A 16,353-nucleotide genomic window follows, 5' to 3' on the forward strand; every position below is an offset into this window, starting at 1 on the left:
GATACCTGCAGCAAAAAATAGCTGGATTTTTTTTAATGTCTCACTTAATTTATTGACCACTAGCAGCTTACAGGGCCAGCAGTGAAGTGGTAAAAGAATCTGTCCTTATGAAAGTTAACAAAGCTTCAATATACAGCTGGGTGGAAGGTGACAAAAGATTTCCTAATAACAACTGAAAAACTGTTTTTAGTGAAGTAGTTGTCCAAAAAGACAGTTTTAACCATTTCTCCGTGTATTTTCGTGTATTTTAAATTTTGAGTGCGACATAGAAAAAGACCTAAGGAAAGCAGGAACTTTACAAATGCTTTCCCTTATCTCAACTTGTACCTTTTAATCCCTTTGCATTCAGAATTTTGCAATGCAAATATATGTCACCCTTTGTGAACTTAAGTGAGAATGGATGAAACACACTGCTTACACAAGTTATGCTTTCAGGGTCGATGCAATACAAATGTAAAGAAATTTGAAATATTTCACCAGTTTGATAGATTGTCTGTCAAGTAGCCAGGATGATCACTGTTTTCTTCTTCAACTGTAAAGACAAAACACAATGGGGGAAACATAAGTTGTGGATAAAGGGAAGTTCAGTCAGGCAAAGTTTTCAGGAGATAGATGTGCCTCAGGCACAGATCTAGTGTAATGTGACTTCTTAGCTAAGAGGGGCAGGCATCTCTAGAAATGATAATGTCTTCTCTCATTTTAAATGTAGGAATTTTTCTGTTTGCTGAAGAGCAAACGTACAAACCCTGTCCAGAGGGGTATCTTAGTATAAGGCAAAAATTTTTCATGCGGAAGAAAATAATGTATTTGTTCTTTATTTGCACATTGCCCCCAGTCAAGAGGATTCTAAAATCAACTGAAAATTACCCTCTGAAAGTGTATGGCTTGTCCAGGTTTGAATGTCTTATTATTCCCTGCTCAATGATGGCCATGTTACTCCACATAGTAATTTTTTCAAACAGGCTGCCAGTTCTTCTGAGCTCTCTCAGATATGTCGCCTTTTTCCTCAGGAGGTTGTTGCTGTCTACCCTCTCTTGGGAACAGCAGCATTCAGGAAAATACCACTAAAATTTATTAAAGTCCACCTGCAGAGGATTTTCTCTTTTTGCTAGCATACAAATGACACTTTCACTGTTTTATCTTTAGAACTGCTCATATATTTTGTCCAAAGCACAATGCTAATTTTTAATTTTGCCTCTATCTCTTTGCAAAATGCCACTGAATTTTTTTTTTTGTTAGTGTAGTTAGGCCAGGACAGGGAAAAAGAGCTGAACATGGACCCTCAGCACTATATGAGGTACAGTGGGAGATTTTTAGGATGTGGCAAAGACAGGAGTGGTTCCACCACATCTGTCCATACAGCAGGTAAATTCTAGGAGGTGTTTCTCACACCCTCTTGGCATTTCAGGAAAGGTGTCAAAGGTACACAATCACCTCATAATTTACTAGGGGTTTACTTCACATTTCCTAATTCAAGTAAAGCCCTTTTTTCCCCCTGTTAGCATGTCAGCGACTGATAGTCAGAATAAGGAACTCACAGCCTGGTGGTTTTTAGCCACCTTGTGTTCCTCCCTGTCCTGAACCAAAGAGGGGAAGAGCATAATTTGGACAAACTCCTGGGCTTGTATGTGCTACTACAACCTGCCCAGCACCCGGGGCCAGAGCACAGCACAGACTCTCCACAGTCTCTAGGGTTTATCCTCCTCTCTGTCCTCCCAAAAAAAGAGTCTGTGTCCCTTCAGAGGTGAAGAGGTGAAAGGCATAAAGAGAGAGGACATGGATTTAGGGTCTCAGCCTGGTGAGCTGTATCTGTTCATCAGACAACGAGGGGATAATGGCCTTGCAGGAAAGCTGCTCTAGAGAGGAAAGGTGGTTTATACGGGGTAAGGGAGCTGGGAACACAGGATAGGGGTGCTCATCAAGGCAGTACAATATGTATGAAGGAGGTGAGGGAAGACAGGTTATTTAAACCTGACTCAGCAGCTGGGTGTTGCTGAGGGTGTTGTGGAGGGAGGATGTGTGTTCTGAGGTTAAGTGAGAAGTGGAAGCACGTGGCTGGTGGTGAGGCCTCAGGGTCTGGAGGGTTAGACAATATCTCTGGGAGGCTGGGAACACGTGAATTATGGGATTTTTCAGGATGTTCCAGAGCTCTGAGTGTCACTGGGACCTCCTGTCAGCTGTGCCAGCAGCTGGGTTTTCAGGAGCCAAATGTGAATCCCACATTTCCTCTGCTGGGGCTTTTACAGATTTTTTAAAGCCTTCACACCAGGACACAAGATCCAGTGGAGGAATGAAAATTTTAAAAGCAAACAACATTCTGAAGAAAAAGGAGTCCCAGTAAAGATTTGGCTTGGAAAATTCAATTCAAATTAGCCATTCCCAAATTATCCAAATTAGCCATTTAAACCAGCAAAAAATCTGAAAAGTAAATTAAAAGCAGAATATACAAAAATATACCTGTTGTCATTTATGTGACTCTTGTTCTAATCTGTGCAAATGTAACACAATGCGCTCTGTAGAACACCATCTCAATCCAAACTAGATCAATTTACTAAGTTGTTAGTAAATGAAATGCTGAAAAACTCCTTTTTAAAAAGATCAGAGTAAGACAAAACATGCATTTACCTTCTTTTGCTTTCTGTAAGGAACTAAGGAACAGTGCAGCAGCTTCAGAAAGAGATAAAGGATTTGTGTTTTGGCTTCGTGTTTCTAGAATGATAAAATCACAGATGCATGGTTTGTTAGCATCTGAGGGCATTTCTTTGCTTTGTTCTTTGTTTTATTATTGTTTATGTAACTAGAGACACAAGGACAAGAAAATACTGTTATCTCCTTCACTCTGTAACATCCTCTGCTGAGCCTGATAGATAACACAGAAGATATTAGCAATCTTTTTAGGAGGGAGGTTATTTCAAAGTCTCTTTTCTTTTTTTGTATGTTCCTTACTTTGCTACAAAAATCTGTTTCCTCCAAAAACATTGGCTGGCACAGGTTAATGTTGTCTAATTTTGTAATTTTTTCAGTTCAGCACAATTAATAACTTGACTTGATTTTTTCCCAGTGGAAAAAGCAAGCCAAAAGTACTGATGAGAATCTCACTTAGCAGCCAGGTCAGTCTGGAAATTATGTAAATAAAGTCACACAGGTGCACGAGAATGGAAAGCCACTTTGTCATGGGCTTTTTGGAGAGAAGGAACTAACAAAAGGGGGTTTAATTGCTTCCTTGTATACTATTTAAGGAAAACAAATCCCACATATTTCTTCCCCCATAACCTGTGGAAGGGTCGGTGCATTACCTGCCCCTGTGCACTGCACTTACCAAGCTGCATCCTGTCATACAGATCCTTCCTCTGGCTCTCCTCTGGGATGAACCGACGTCCCTCTACAAAAGCAGTGGGAGAAGGGTTAAAAACAACCTCCCCAGCGTGTTGGAATTCCTGCTTTACAGTCCCCAAAGCGCTCGTTTCAAAATGCAGAATTACAGCACTGCTTCTACAAGCATAAAGTGGGAGGTTGTAAGTCCATCTCAGGGTCTTTCCAAATCAGGATTAGCCCATCCTGGACCAGAACACTCAGAGACATCCTTTATTCCACAGAACTGGTGTTTCAGCACTTTTCTTTCTTGCATTAACCTACTGTAGGAACTGCACATAGGGAGGAATTTACTTTATTTTCCTCCCTCTTTCCTGCTCTGTGGTCAAGAGCCTTCAATCTCTTTGCTGGACTATAAAGTATTGCCTTTTAAAGTGATATTTCTATTTTAAAAAGTGTAAAAAACCACCCCAAACTAACAAAACAAAGTCACATTTCTTCCTATGCAGCAGTAAGAATAATGCAAAGCTTGGCATAGAAGTAATACAATTCAGTTGAAATAATTAAAAAATAAAAACAAACAAAAAAGTGGCAAATTCTTTCTTTTATGAATAGAAATTAATGTCACAAGAACTTCTTTCAGTTATGTTTATGTTTGGAGCCTATATTTATTTTGTGTTGCCATTATTTGTTTTGTCTCCCTTTTGCATTTCTCTCAGGATTATGACCTTCATTTTTTTTCTAATTTCAAGGAAGCTATTTTTCTTGCTCTCTCAATACCTACCCTACCTAATAGATTTTAATTTTGAAACAATAATTCAGAGTGTAATTTATTAAAAATATTATTATTTCCATAAAATTTTGTGGGTTTGAATAGAAGGAAAAAACCTTTGGCTCTGAATTTTATTTTTATATTTAATTGTACTTTAACTCTGGACTAACAGCAGAAACTCAAAATGTCATTTACACCACCTTAACATCACAATATTGATCTAAGTTCCTCTTAGAAGATGTTGCTTGTGGTCTTAATACCAACTCTGATGCAAAGATGCTTGAAATAAGAATGTGTGTTCTCCTACTGCTTGAGAAACTGTTTTAATAAAGCCTGCACAGGAATAAAGAAATAATAATTATATCCAGTATGTTTTAAGCCCCCTTTAAAATTATTTCAGGTAAGTAAACTGCTTTTCTAACAGGTTTTACAATGAAGTTTCAAACTCTGCATGTTTTCAGCACTTTCTTCTCTTTTCTCCTTCCAACACTTGCTTTCCTCAGTTTGATTTCTTTATAAAATAATAATAATAATAATATTGCCAATGCCACTGTATCAGAGACAAGAAGAAATAACTAATTAGCACATCCCTGCAGTCCTCAGAGCTTCTACCTCCACAGCATCCTCAGGCTTTACTGCTTGTGTGGAGCCAACATCTCCTCAGAACAGAGAGAGCTCGGGACTTACGTGCACCCTTCAAATAGAGCATGGCCTGAGGAGTCCAGTTTCTCCTTTGGAAATGAGCCTTCACACAAAACAAAAAGAGAAAAGAGACATGTCAACATTGCATGGCTTTGCTAATTAGTACAAATACTTAGTGGCACCAACCTCTGAGCTCCATGGATGAGGCAGGTCCAGCCTGAGCAGCTCACCTGAGGGGCACTCCAGGAGAACACAACAAAGGATGCTGCCAGGAACAGTGCCAGCCCTGATGCTGTCAGTTTATGCAGCCCCTGTGCACAACAAAGAGCCAACGAGGCACAGGAAAGGACTTTCAGACCTGTAGATCCTCTCAACTTCACACCTAAATGTGAGGGTGTTTCCCTTTGTTGCTGCCTTGCTGCCAAACCCCCTCTTGCTCAGTGGGTGTTTCAATGCACACTGCTCTGATCAGAGGATGGATGTTAAACATGCTTTATTCTCTTCAGTCAAACTCATTGTAAAGGTGAGAACTGCCATCAAGGCAAGTATCTTTTGTGCTCCTATTTGCAAAGACGTCAGATCCTCCAAAAATGAGAATAATGTACAAACTGAGGGGAAAGATGGTGCAAAGTCTACCTTGATTTTACCAAACCTTAGACAACAAGCAAATGTGTCATTCCAAACAAACAAGCCAACCAACAAGGAGACCAAATCACGACTTCTCAAGTTCAAAAAGGAGTTTTTAAACTTATCATCCTATTAACATCAACCATGATTACACACATGTCATGAGACAGGGTTTTTTTTGATTTTTGGAGCCTGTCCACTGGTGCAGCGCATGCAAATGAAAGCACCAAGCGTGAATCCTCTGTGAATAAGTTGTATCTCTGCTTGTGCTCACAGACCATGTTGTTATTCATGTGTTGAGTACAGTGATGGGCAATAGAGAGCATCTAACACCATGATTTCATTCACTGTGGTTTATTTCATCCTGGTTATGTTCTTTTCTTAGTGCAGTTGTTTCAAGAACACTAAATAGATCTATTTATATGTTTGCCTCAGGTTATTTTTAAGGTAAAATCATTAAGTCCCTCTGCAGTTCCTAAATATTGCATTCACATGAAAAAAACCCCATAAATTGCAAGCTAAATGTTTCCTACACACTAAAAAAAATCTCACTTACCTTCATACTTATCTCAGCAGCAAACCTTCAGTCTTCTTTTCTTGGGATAACGTGTCACAAGATCTCGTACATGTTCAGAGGTCCCTTTTTAAACCTTTGGAGTGCAGGTGCCCTCCCCTTTCGTGGCAGGGCGGAGGAGTCTGAAGGGATCTCTTGTCAGCCCTGTAGATGGAGAAGTAGAAGGTCTGATGACTCCTGAGGGAAACCTGTAGTCTTGCAGGAAGTCATGACTGAAATGATTGAAAGACAGATACACTTGGAGATGCACTCCATTAACCAGGTGAATACCCTCTGAACACATCAGCCCTGTGCATCTGCAGCACGTCACCTTCCTGCTGGATGATCAATAATCACAGACAGAGCAGATATTAATATGGATGATGAGTGTTTACCCAGGATAGTCTAACTTATATCAGATTACTATCCATTGTGGGAGCTGGAAAAGTTGGTAAGTTACTCGCCAGTCATAACGTGCCAGCATCCAGAAAAAAAATGACTTATCCAGTGTCACTAGCTTGAGGTTATTCCTGGCATACATTTTGAGGAAGCAGTCTCTTGTTTGATTCTCTAACCATCTCTTGCATCTATTTTTCTTACACACAAGCAAAAATGCAAAGCCGAATAATAATAAAAAAAAGGAACCAAACCCTGAACTCTTAATAGTCAGAAACACTTTTCTGTCTCATGGACTGGGTGGAGTAAAAGCTCAGACCATGGGCTTGAATAGGTCAAACAGCAGAGCAGTAAACAGAAAAAAGGCAGGAAGCAGGGATCAGAGAAGCCACTTCCATAAGCTACTTCTGAGTGATGGTTGGACTCACTGCAGTCATGGACAGTGGGTTTGGTCCTCGGGCAAAGAGCTTATCATGCTCGATGCCTGGCCTTGCTGGCTCCATCTGTCCTCCTGCCTTTTTTTCTCTGTAAAATAGGAGATGGAAGCAGAAGGGGAAGCAAAGCAAAGCAAAGAGGGAGCTAGAAATTAACTGCTTAGAGTTTTCCTGCAGCAGCCTCACAAACAGGGCCAGCCTGTGGCGTAACAAAAATCCAGGTGGGCCCATCCGTGTGACAAACACTTGCTCTGGATGTCTGTGGAGTCTGAGGGAGGAGTGTGCACACAGGCACTGCCACAGCCTGCTCTGAGCTTCTCCCTGGCGTGATGTGTCCTTGGAGACTCCTCTGAAGAACACTGTTAGTGGAGGTGCCATTGCTGTCCAGGTTTTTGGGGGGATATCGCTCTGTTCTCTGCTCTTTGGTTCATTGAATATACAGAATTAGCATTAGCTGCAGTTCACTTTGGTATAGACACAAGAAGCAAGAAGTTCAGGTTTTGATCTCAAGCAGCTCTTGTGATGGCTGGGAGATGCTGTTTTACCTCTATCCTTTTTAAAAGGCCATGCCATGATGCATCCTAGCCAGCAGTGAGGATTCTACTTGCATCTACTTCAGTGGAAAGTATGTTTTCCCTGCTCTTTTCCTCTTGCCCTGACATATCAGAGACATTTCTTGATGATGTTTAACCCTTAGCCTTAGAAGGGAACTATGCATTGCATCCAGGAGACATTTAACATGCAGAGACTTGGAAAAGGTAAAACTACTCAACTACTCCCTTCTGAAGTGACTTTAGATCTTCTCTTTATGCACAGACCACAGGACCAGAATCAAAACATTCAGCTGAGCCTGTGAAAATTACCCCCCTGCCTTCAGTATCAATCACTGTGAAGCATATTCTCTTCATGAGGGTTCTCCTTGTGATAGAAAAACCAGAATGGGTTTGGCACTGAAAATAAACACTGCTTTTCCTGCCACTGGAATGAGACAAGGCAATGCAAAACAAACTGGGAAGACAGCCAGCTGAGCCCCTCCTGTTGGAACTGGGGAGAAGAGGAAGGGAATGGGAGGCATGGAGAAAGGTTTATGTTGCTACCACACTGCAGAAAGCAACTTCAGCTTTATTTATTTGTGACCACTTTGCAAAATCTGAGCTGCCCTGAGCTGGTGTTGCCAGAGTCTGTCTCTCTCTCTCTCTTCCAAACCTGGCTGTATTCCCATAGTCCCACTGGCCTCCTTGTAGAGACTGGGGTTTGTTTGAGGCTGCCTGGAGGGATCAGGGAGCTGAACTGGACAAGTCCAAACCTGAACTGGGTTATGGTGGGGTCAGGTGACTGTCAGCTCAAGACCAAATGCGGGATCTTGACAGCATCATCTTAAATTAAATGGTTTTAGTGCTGTGTGTGTCTTGATTGCTTTCAAACAGCATTTTGCACAGACAACATCAGGTGCAATGAACCCAACTCCAAGTTTCATTTCCATATTTTTTTTCAAAAGGTTTGTATTTTTTACCTTAAATTCTCTGTGCCTTTGTGACTTAGGGCTCTACATTAATTTATTTTTACTGTCACCAGTGATTCCAAGTTGCTTTGGTGTTTCAAAAAGGAGAGTGTTTGCATTCACAAAATAAATGTGGATGTGTATGGGCATATGTGAGCTGGTACTCCTGGAAAATGAAGTGGCCTATAATTGGGTTATGGATCATAAAACACTAAAAAACCGCAGCACTTCAGGATGATGAGCTGTACACGAAACACTCATTGTCAGTGCTGCCATTTCTCAGCTGATTCACGTAGAGGAGGAAGTGGCTTTGGCATGTAATCAATACCCTGAGTGAGAGAAGTAGAGTGAAGCTTGTTATAGCCAGCACGACCCCTTATTAGAAAGAAAATAACCTATTCTTATTCCTAAAGACAATCTAAAGGGCAGGGAATGCATATCCTGACACTGCAAATGATAAAAAGCCAATTTCTGGGATTGAAGTTCAGTGCTGAGGTGAGTGAAAAAGTTCCCCTGTGGTGGAGTTTTGACTGCTGGGGTCAAACCTGCATCACTGACTTGTGTTCTTTCCCAAATATTTCCCTAAAAATACAGGCTGCAGTCACTGGGCCTGTGTATTTTTAACTGCTGGTAAGGGCACCAGTGATCCGTGGCTTGCCTTTGAGTAAGAGGTGTAGCTGTTGTGTGTGGGTGGCCAGGAGGTACGTCAGCAAATACGATATTCTGATGCTGTCAAGGTACAAATCTCCTGAAACTCATGACCTTTGTTTTGTGTTTATTCTCATTTCCTTTGTTCTTTCCTGCTAGTTTGTTAACCCTCTGGGAAGTAAATCTCACTTCTGTCTGGCACCTGAGCAGCACCTAGAACAGGGGTAGTTGTGGCTCCTACAAACAAACCACAGCACCTCAAAAGGCTGTGAAATATCATGGCAGAGTCTGCAAGGCAGGGAATTGCAAACAGAATTTTGCATTTAGTTTGCAGTAAGGGGATTTAAGTTGCATAGTGGGGTGAGCTTTCTACCAATAGCACAGTCAAATACAAACAGGCTGTCTGGGAAGGCTGTGGATTTGTTGTCACTGAGAAACTCAGAGAATAGACGAGCCAACCCCATCTTAGGACTCACTGGTAAAATGATTCTGCCCAGGCACACTGTGATGAACTGTATGGCCTCTTAACATCCTCTTTGGGACTGTTTTTTTGTGTTTCTGTCGCCTTCCAAAGCTGACTCTGGACTTTAGCCCCTCACACATCCCACTCAGACTAGGGGGAAGTTCTATTGATTGAGCAAGTAGAACTTCTTGTAAAACCTATTGATTGAGCAAATCTCATCTACAATACATTCACACATTTTATGTTGGCCATTTTATGTCACACAAACATGTTTGTCAGTATTATTTTTCAGAATAGGCCCTAACTTACAGAATCATAGAATAGTTGGGGTTGGAAGACACCTTTAAAGTTCATCTAGTCCAACATCCCCTGCAATGAGCATCCTCAACCTCTATGGGAAGTTGTATTTCCATGGTGCAGCTCTGAAGGGATGTAAACCAGGTGCATGATTACAGAGGCCATTAATTGCTGGCCCAAAATTTATCCAGCTACTCTGTTGCACATTCAGCACCAGAAATGTGTATATTTGATTCCAGCACTACTACATAGTTGCTAGAGCTGCTTTCCTTCTTTGCTCTGTACTGCATGAGAAGAACTGTGCTAAAAACTACTTGAGGTACAGAACAAGCTGTAGAAAAGCCAGTCTGTTGGGGATCATGGAAATGCCTCACACAAGAGAGGTAACAGAGCCTTTGTTGAGGACTACAATGTGATCAGTGCCCAGGCCCAGGCACTACTGTTTGCAGAAGCATGTTTATGAAAGAGAAGAAAGTTCAAGGGATAACTGTAGGTAAAAGTAAAAGTTCAATATGTTATGTGGGGTGAGAGATGTTTGAAAGTGTCAGGAAAGAGTAGAATTCACAGTGTAAAGACCACAGAAAGAGATATTACTTTGGAAGTTCAGAGAACCATAGGATAGTACAACGCTATTTTTTATCAGCAATGGACAAGTCTGGGGCAAACACCAGGAAACAGAGATGAGCTGAGAAAGAGTTTTTTCCAGTTTTCAAGCTGGAAAAGAGATCTGACTATCTAAGTATAACAGAGCATACAACATAACAGGGGCTCTACAGCTCTTTGGACAGGCAGGTCTGAATGGATCTTGCAGGACTTACCTTTCTGCAGTGACAGAATCACTGAAGGCCAAGGAGTCATCTGACCTTTTCTTCCACCCCCATGAACCTGGCAAAGAGGATTTTTGTCTTTGTCAAGAAGTTACACAGTTGGGCTACAGAACAGGCTGAGCATTGCTCATGTGTTACACACGCTCTTGGCCGAGCACATTTCTCACTGCTGGATGACAGTACCAAGTTTCACTTTTATTTAACAGTTTTCCCACAAAACAGGGGGGAACAGCAATGTTGGATCACTTCCACATTTTGAGTTTTAACCACAAAGAACTTGTGAGGGCACTTCTAACATTTTTTTTTCTAGGAGTGGTGTCATTTCCCCAAGTGCCTGGAGAAGTCTGAGGGGTTGTGCAGTTGGTAGGTACTGGACAGGCAGTAGTCCCAAAACAACACTCTATTTCCAGCTATTTACACAGCATATACCTAAAGATCCACACTGTTAAAATGAAAATTGGGTTCGATAATTTAATACTAAAAATAGGAGTTGGTTAGGGATCCTAATGACAAAATATTGTTTTTTTCACAGAACCTAGGGCAGAGCAGGGAGTTAGCACAGAGACTCTTTAATACACCATAAGCTCAAGAGGCTTCAACACTTGTCTTCCTTTCAGAAGTGGTAAGAGCCATGAAATTTATAATTTCTGTATTCTCTTCAATAACTGCCACAGAGAAATTAGGAGAGATCTGCTCCTGCATGGAATTTTGCTGTAAGTGGGAAAAGTAGGAAGGAACTGCTGATAAAAATGAGAAACATCCCAGGAACCTCAGTGGAGACACAGCAAGAAGCTATACCATGATTTTCCTCTCTGTTTTAAAAAATAAGTGCAGGAGAGCAGCGAGACTTCAAGGCATTGAAATTACAAGCATTTAACTGAGCAGCTGCAGGTGAGATGTGAGAAAAAAAGTAAAAAGGGTGGAAAGCTGGAGCCTGATGCTTGATTAACATCTGGTTGCAGCTGGTTGTCCCTCTCAGCCTGGGAGCTGAGTGGCAACAATTGTACCTTATTAAAGGTGATTTTCCAGCCAATGGGAAATTGGCTTGGGTCATTTAAATACTGAAGTTCAGACAGCTACTCCTGCTCAGAGAACAGATAAAAAAGCTGTGTTATTTCTCTCAAAGAGTAACTGAAGTTATTTTTCCACATGCTAGTGTAAGTATAAGGGGCTTTGTTTTTTTCTTTGTGTGATTTTTTTGTTTGTTTGTTTGTTTGCTTTTTCTGAGGCATTGCAAGTGACATCTAAATAAACATTGCAGATAAAAAGTCTAGTATCCTTTAGTGGAGTGTTACATTTATCTGCTTGAAGGTTCCTGTATATTCAGAGAACATACCTAAATCTAACTGCAATGCTTTTTGGAGTTTTTCTTTTTAAGGTAATCCATCTACTTTTTAAAGATAATGCACCTTTAGTAACATGTCTGTAATATAGGAGGCTGTTTTGCTTTCCTGGCATTTATTTTTAAGGAGTAAATCTTTTAAAACTGACATAATTAAAAGCAATCTCTTCTCTATTTTTTTTTCTGAGCTTCATACTATTGTGTTTTTTTTAAATATTTTTGTGAGTAAGGGCACATTCATTAAGATAAATGTTACTACTTGCAGAAACAACAATAGAAAAATACTTTTGGGTATCTTGCCTCTGCATATATAAAACCAAGTTGCTGCTATGCAGGCAGCTTGTAATAAACCAATTTAAGTAGAACACTGAGTATTTATGTCCATTGTAATCTAGATTAATAAATACTTACATATGATTTTATTCCTTGCTTCACAAGATTATACAAGTGGCAATTCTTGTGTTATGTGCCAGTGAATCATGTTGCTGTTTTGGGGAAAGGAATTAGTTTTTCTACCTTAAAGAAAAACAGGGATCTAACTCCTTGGGAAGGGGAGGTTTCTTTGTTTCATTTCTTGATGCAGAGTTTGAGTAAAAAGACCCAGTTCAGTGAAATCTATATCCTTGTGGAGGCAAGTTGGTATTTGTACTGTGCAGGGACAAGGGGTTTGGTGTTCTCCTTCTGCAGAAAACCACGTTAGTCCCTCTCACACTCACACACCTCCCCATGGGCTTTAGTTACAAAGCTGGTGTTTAATGTTCCTCTGCCTGTAACAGAAGGCTGGGCTGTGATGGTGCTGCTCTGACAGGCTGGCTATGAGTAAAACCCTACCTTGGACTCTCTGAGGATGGTTTCTGTTGGTTAGGGACGTGAGACAGTTAACATACACTGAACTCTTCACTGCTTCCCCGATTCTTACTTTAAAAGAAGTGTTGTGTTTTGTTTTCTGTGGGATTTTTCTGTTTGCTTGTGTTTTTTGTTCTTAAACATTATGTACAATCTTGTGGAGAAGCAATACTTTCAGAGCTGAGGAGCTGAAAATGTTAGGGTGGGAGAAAATATTTAGCTGCAACATTGGGTGCAAAATATCACTTGAAATCTGATTCTTGGGAGATTCAGCTAGCTTCATTTGGGATGTTATTATTATTTAACAACATCTCAATGTCACAGGTAAGCTCCAATAGTATTGCTTGTTTTCCTTTAATTTCTTTCCAGTGGCAAAGATTTGGTTAAAAGCTCTGTTCCAGGCCAGTTGGGTTACACTGACTGGTGGATGGCCTTTCTCAGTGCTGGTGTTTCAGGATGGGGGGTTTTTCTGGAGGGGATAAGAAGCTCTGAGCGAATTTTGCTGTGGGACAGTGTCCAATGAAAACTCCCACATGCTCAGTTCAGGGAAGGTGGTCGTAATTCTCCAGGGTAGACATGGAAACCTCACTTGAAACGTAGCAATGCACCTATTTATATAAAAACTGTGGTCATACATTGATGAGGACATCTAAAGATGAGCAGATGGAAGTCAAAGTTCATTACCTGCAGTGTTGATTGATATAAATATTAAACAACTATTGACATCAAATATGAAATTATAACTGTTGCTCTAAAATTAATTCCCAGCAAAACTAGTGTCTGAAGTAGTGAAAATCTGATTGTTAATCTGGGCTTTTTTTTGTGGGAAAATGGTAATGTTTTTCCCTATGTAACACTTCTCATTCTAGTATCAAATTTTTAATTCAAGAAATCATAAACCTGTATCTTTCCAATTTTGTGTGTGGTAATCCATAGGATACAACGTTCATGTTCTCCTTGGGAGGTCTTTAAAAGCTCAAGTCCAGGAACACCCAGTTTTAACTTTCAGTCATCTGAAAAATGCACCTCCCATGCCTTGGTCACACACATACTTATAGCAAATGCCTTTTTAAATGTTGCCTGGGAGAATAGATAATAAAAATACAAATAGGATGAAGTGGCTCTGCAGGGTATGCTTTTTGGGTAATTCCCTGTGGGGTAGCATTGATAGCTCTTGGTGTGGCTAATTAGTAGAAGAAACACTGGGTTTTGATTTTTTTGTTTCTTGTAGGTTCACAGAAAGGGTGAAAATCTTATTGGTCTCACTTTTCCTGCCTTCCCACAGCCCCCCCCAATACTCAGTTCAGGATAAATTGGTCTGAGTAACATGGCTTGGTACTTCCTTTAATCCAAGGAGTCAGCTGCTAAGTTGCAGGGAGTTCTTTAGTTTAGATTTTCATTCTCTGCTCCCATAATTATGGTATTTAAGAATAAGCAGTGAGATTTCAGAAAGTATTTCTGCCTCTATTTCCCAGGTTTTCCAAATCCACATCCACTTCAGGTTCTCTGGATGACTAAACATCGTGACAGAAGGTTTCTGTCACAGCTGGATTTTCAAACCACTTGATAAGAAAGCCGCAGTTTGTCTGCTGAATGGATAAACTGGCACAAAGAACACGTTTATGTTGATTGTCCTGACTCTTCTCTCTTGTCCCTATTCTTTTCCAGATACTTTGCAAGAGAGGAGAATTGATAATGTCTTCAGACCCGGGGGCTAAGAGACGGCACCACAACCCAGTGGACAGCATATGCAGGAAGATCAGGTCCATCCAGATGAGGGACCAAGTCTCCAACCCTGCTTTGCAGATCCCAAAGTTTCGGTCCAGGAACTTCGACAATCCACAGTGCAACGTCAAAAAAAACCTGGAAGAAATACTGAAAGGCAGGACTTCCAGAAGTCACGACAGTGCCAGTCCAGCTTCAGTCAGTCCCAGCAATGACAGTATTTTCTATTCAAACTCGTCCCCTTGTCTCGGGCCTGTCTCTGACTCCTCTGCTGAAAATGCCACCTTTACAGTCATTAAAAGGAATGAGAGCTCCAGCAACCCCTGGATGCCAGGATGTCCCATGGAGAACCGTTCTCCATACTGTTTTGGATCCCAGGAGGCCAATACTCAGAACAGACTGTGTGCTTTATGGAAGGCTGAATCTAAAGATGGGCGTCGTAAACAGAACTATCTCACATCAACTCCAAGTTTCTATTTCTTCAAGTCTGATAAAAAGCCAGACAGTGCTGTGATCCAACCTCCTGTGCCAAAGGCATTTCCTTTGAGTGAAAGAGGTAAAAATCCTGGAAAAAAACCCACCCCAAACCTCCCAATTCAAAATCCTAGGCATCTGAACGTTCGACCTACGTAGATGACATTTATTTACTATTTAAACTAGTAACAATACATTTTAATGTCGCTTAAATCTAATAGGACCACAAGTAGAGCTGAATAAAGTCTTAAATTTTCTCTAAAAAAATATTAATGTGAATGTAAAAAGTGAGGAAGTAATAAGTCAAGTCAAACTTTTTTCCAAATATCCTGATTAATTTTCACAATTAAGAGATTTGGCTACTAATGTAGACTGCCTTTAGTATAAAAAGATGCGTGAGTTTGGGTGTTGCTCTTGGTTTGGGGAGTTTGTATTTATTTATTTTTATAGGGATTGTTTTATTAATAAATTAATTTAACTATAATGATTTACCTACAATATATCTGGAGTGGGAGGGGAAAAAAATGCATGTGTAGAACTAGATGCATAAACCTGTTCCCAAAACAGAGGATCTTGGTGTTATTTGTTAGTAAAAGCTCTGTTTTTATTGAGGGAAGGGGGGGAGGGGACTGGTTTTGTTTTAATCATCTGAAAACAATATCAAAATTTAAGAAGATATCATTCAAGCAGTGGTATTTCATGTGTGATGTTGCTGTTAAAAACATAATATTGTAGTTAGAAGCTGTGGTTCATGAAAACAAATAAAAATGGACAATAACAGACTGATTTTATCATAGGAGGGAGGCAGATACTGGAGTTCAAAGCCGACGATGTGAGCTTGATCTCTGAGGAAGACCTACTGACCACAATCTTCTGGGCATGTGACATAGAGCATACAGGTTTGCCAGGGCCTTTTCATTGCTCTCTTTTTTTCTCTCGGATTTTCAAGTTTCAGATCCTGTTGTGGCTCCTGAAACACGTCAGTCCCTGCTGTGCTGAGACTCCCTTAGTGAGGTGCTTATGAGTGGCAGATGCAGAATAAATCCATAAACGTTTGTGCCTCTTCTGCACAGTGCCTGACTCCTTCCCTGCTGATCTTTGCAGGATTTTAGTGCAGGGGAAGTAGAGGATCAACATTCTTCTAGCAGACACCCTTATTGGAAAGGACTGTTTCTTTCTTTTAGCATTTTTCCTGCTAGAAAAGAACTTTCAGGAACTTCAGAGCAAGAGAGAATTCCTCCCAGTTGCACCTAAACATGTCTAAAAGTGGGAGTATCATAGAATATTATATGGCTTGGGTTGGAAGGGACCTTAAAGATCATCCAGTTCCAACCCTCTGCCATGGGCAGGGACACCTTCCACTAGACCAGGTTTCTCAGAGCCTCATCCAACCTGGCCTTGAGTAGTAAATAGAGAAAGGAGTAGTCTGGCAGAATAATATAATGGCAATCACAGGGCTTGATAAGAGACCTGAAAGCAATAGCACAGCAAATG

The 16,353-nt window shown here is 40.7% G+C and overlaps 2 protein-coding genes across 2 annotated transcripts in view; one reads left to right on the forward strand and one right to left on the reverse strand.

Moving 5' to 3' along the window:
- On the reverse strand, nucleotides 1-5,963 carry SPX (spexin hormone). The gene is made up of 6 exons (XM_018083622.2): nucleotides 5,910-5,963; nucleotides 4,957-5,037; nucleotides 4,772-4,829; nucleotides 3,320-3,382; nucleotides 2,626-2,709; nucleotides 1-532 (listed from the first exon to the last, which is right to left on the reverse strand). The coding sequence occupies exons 1-6, from the start codon at nucleotides 5,913-5,915 to the stop codon at nucleotides 474-476; spliced, it is 351 nt and encodes a 116-aa protein (XP_017939111.1). The 5' UTR covers nucleotides 5,916-5,963; the 3' UTR covers nucleotides 1-473.
- Nucleotides 5,964-14,355: 8,392 nt separating this feature from the next.
- The window catches only part of LRMP (lymphoid restricted membrane protein), a 36,715-nt gene continuing 34,717 nt past the window's right edge, over nucleotides 14,356-16,353 (forward strand). Inside the window, exons 1-2 of the mRNA XM_025896207.2 lie at nucleotides 14,356-14,941; nucleotides 15,657-15,758. Coding sequence (XP_025751992.2) covers nucleotides 14,356-14,941; nucleotides 15,657-15,758 — 688 coding nt within the window. The remainder of the gene's footprint in view (nucleotides 14,942-15,656; nucleotides 15,759-16,353) is intronic.

Source organism: Manacus vitellinus, unplaced genomic scaffold (assembly GCF_001715985.3).
Source record: "Manacus vitellinus isolate BGI_N305 unplaced genomic scaffold, ASM171598v3 scaffold_66_pilon, whole genome shotgun sequence".
NCBI classification, from domain to species: Eukaryota; Metazoa; Chordata; class Aves; order Passeriformes; family Pipridae; genus Manacus; species Manacus vitellinus.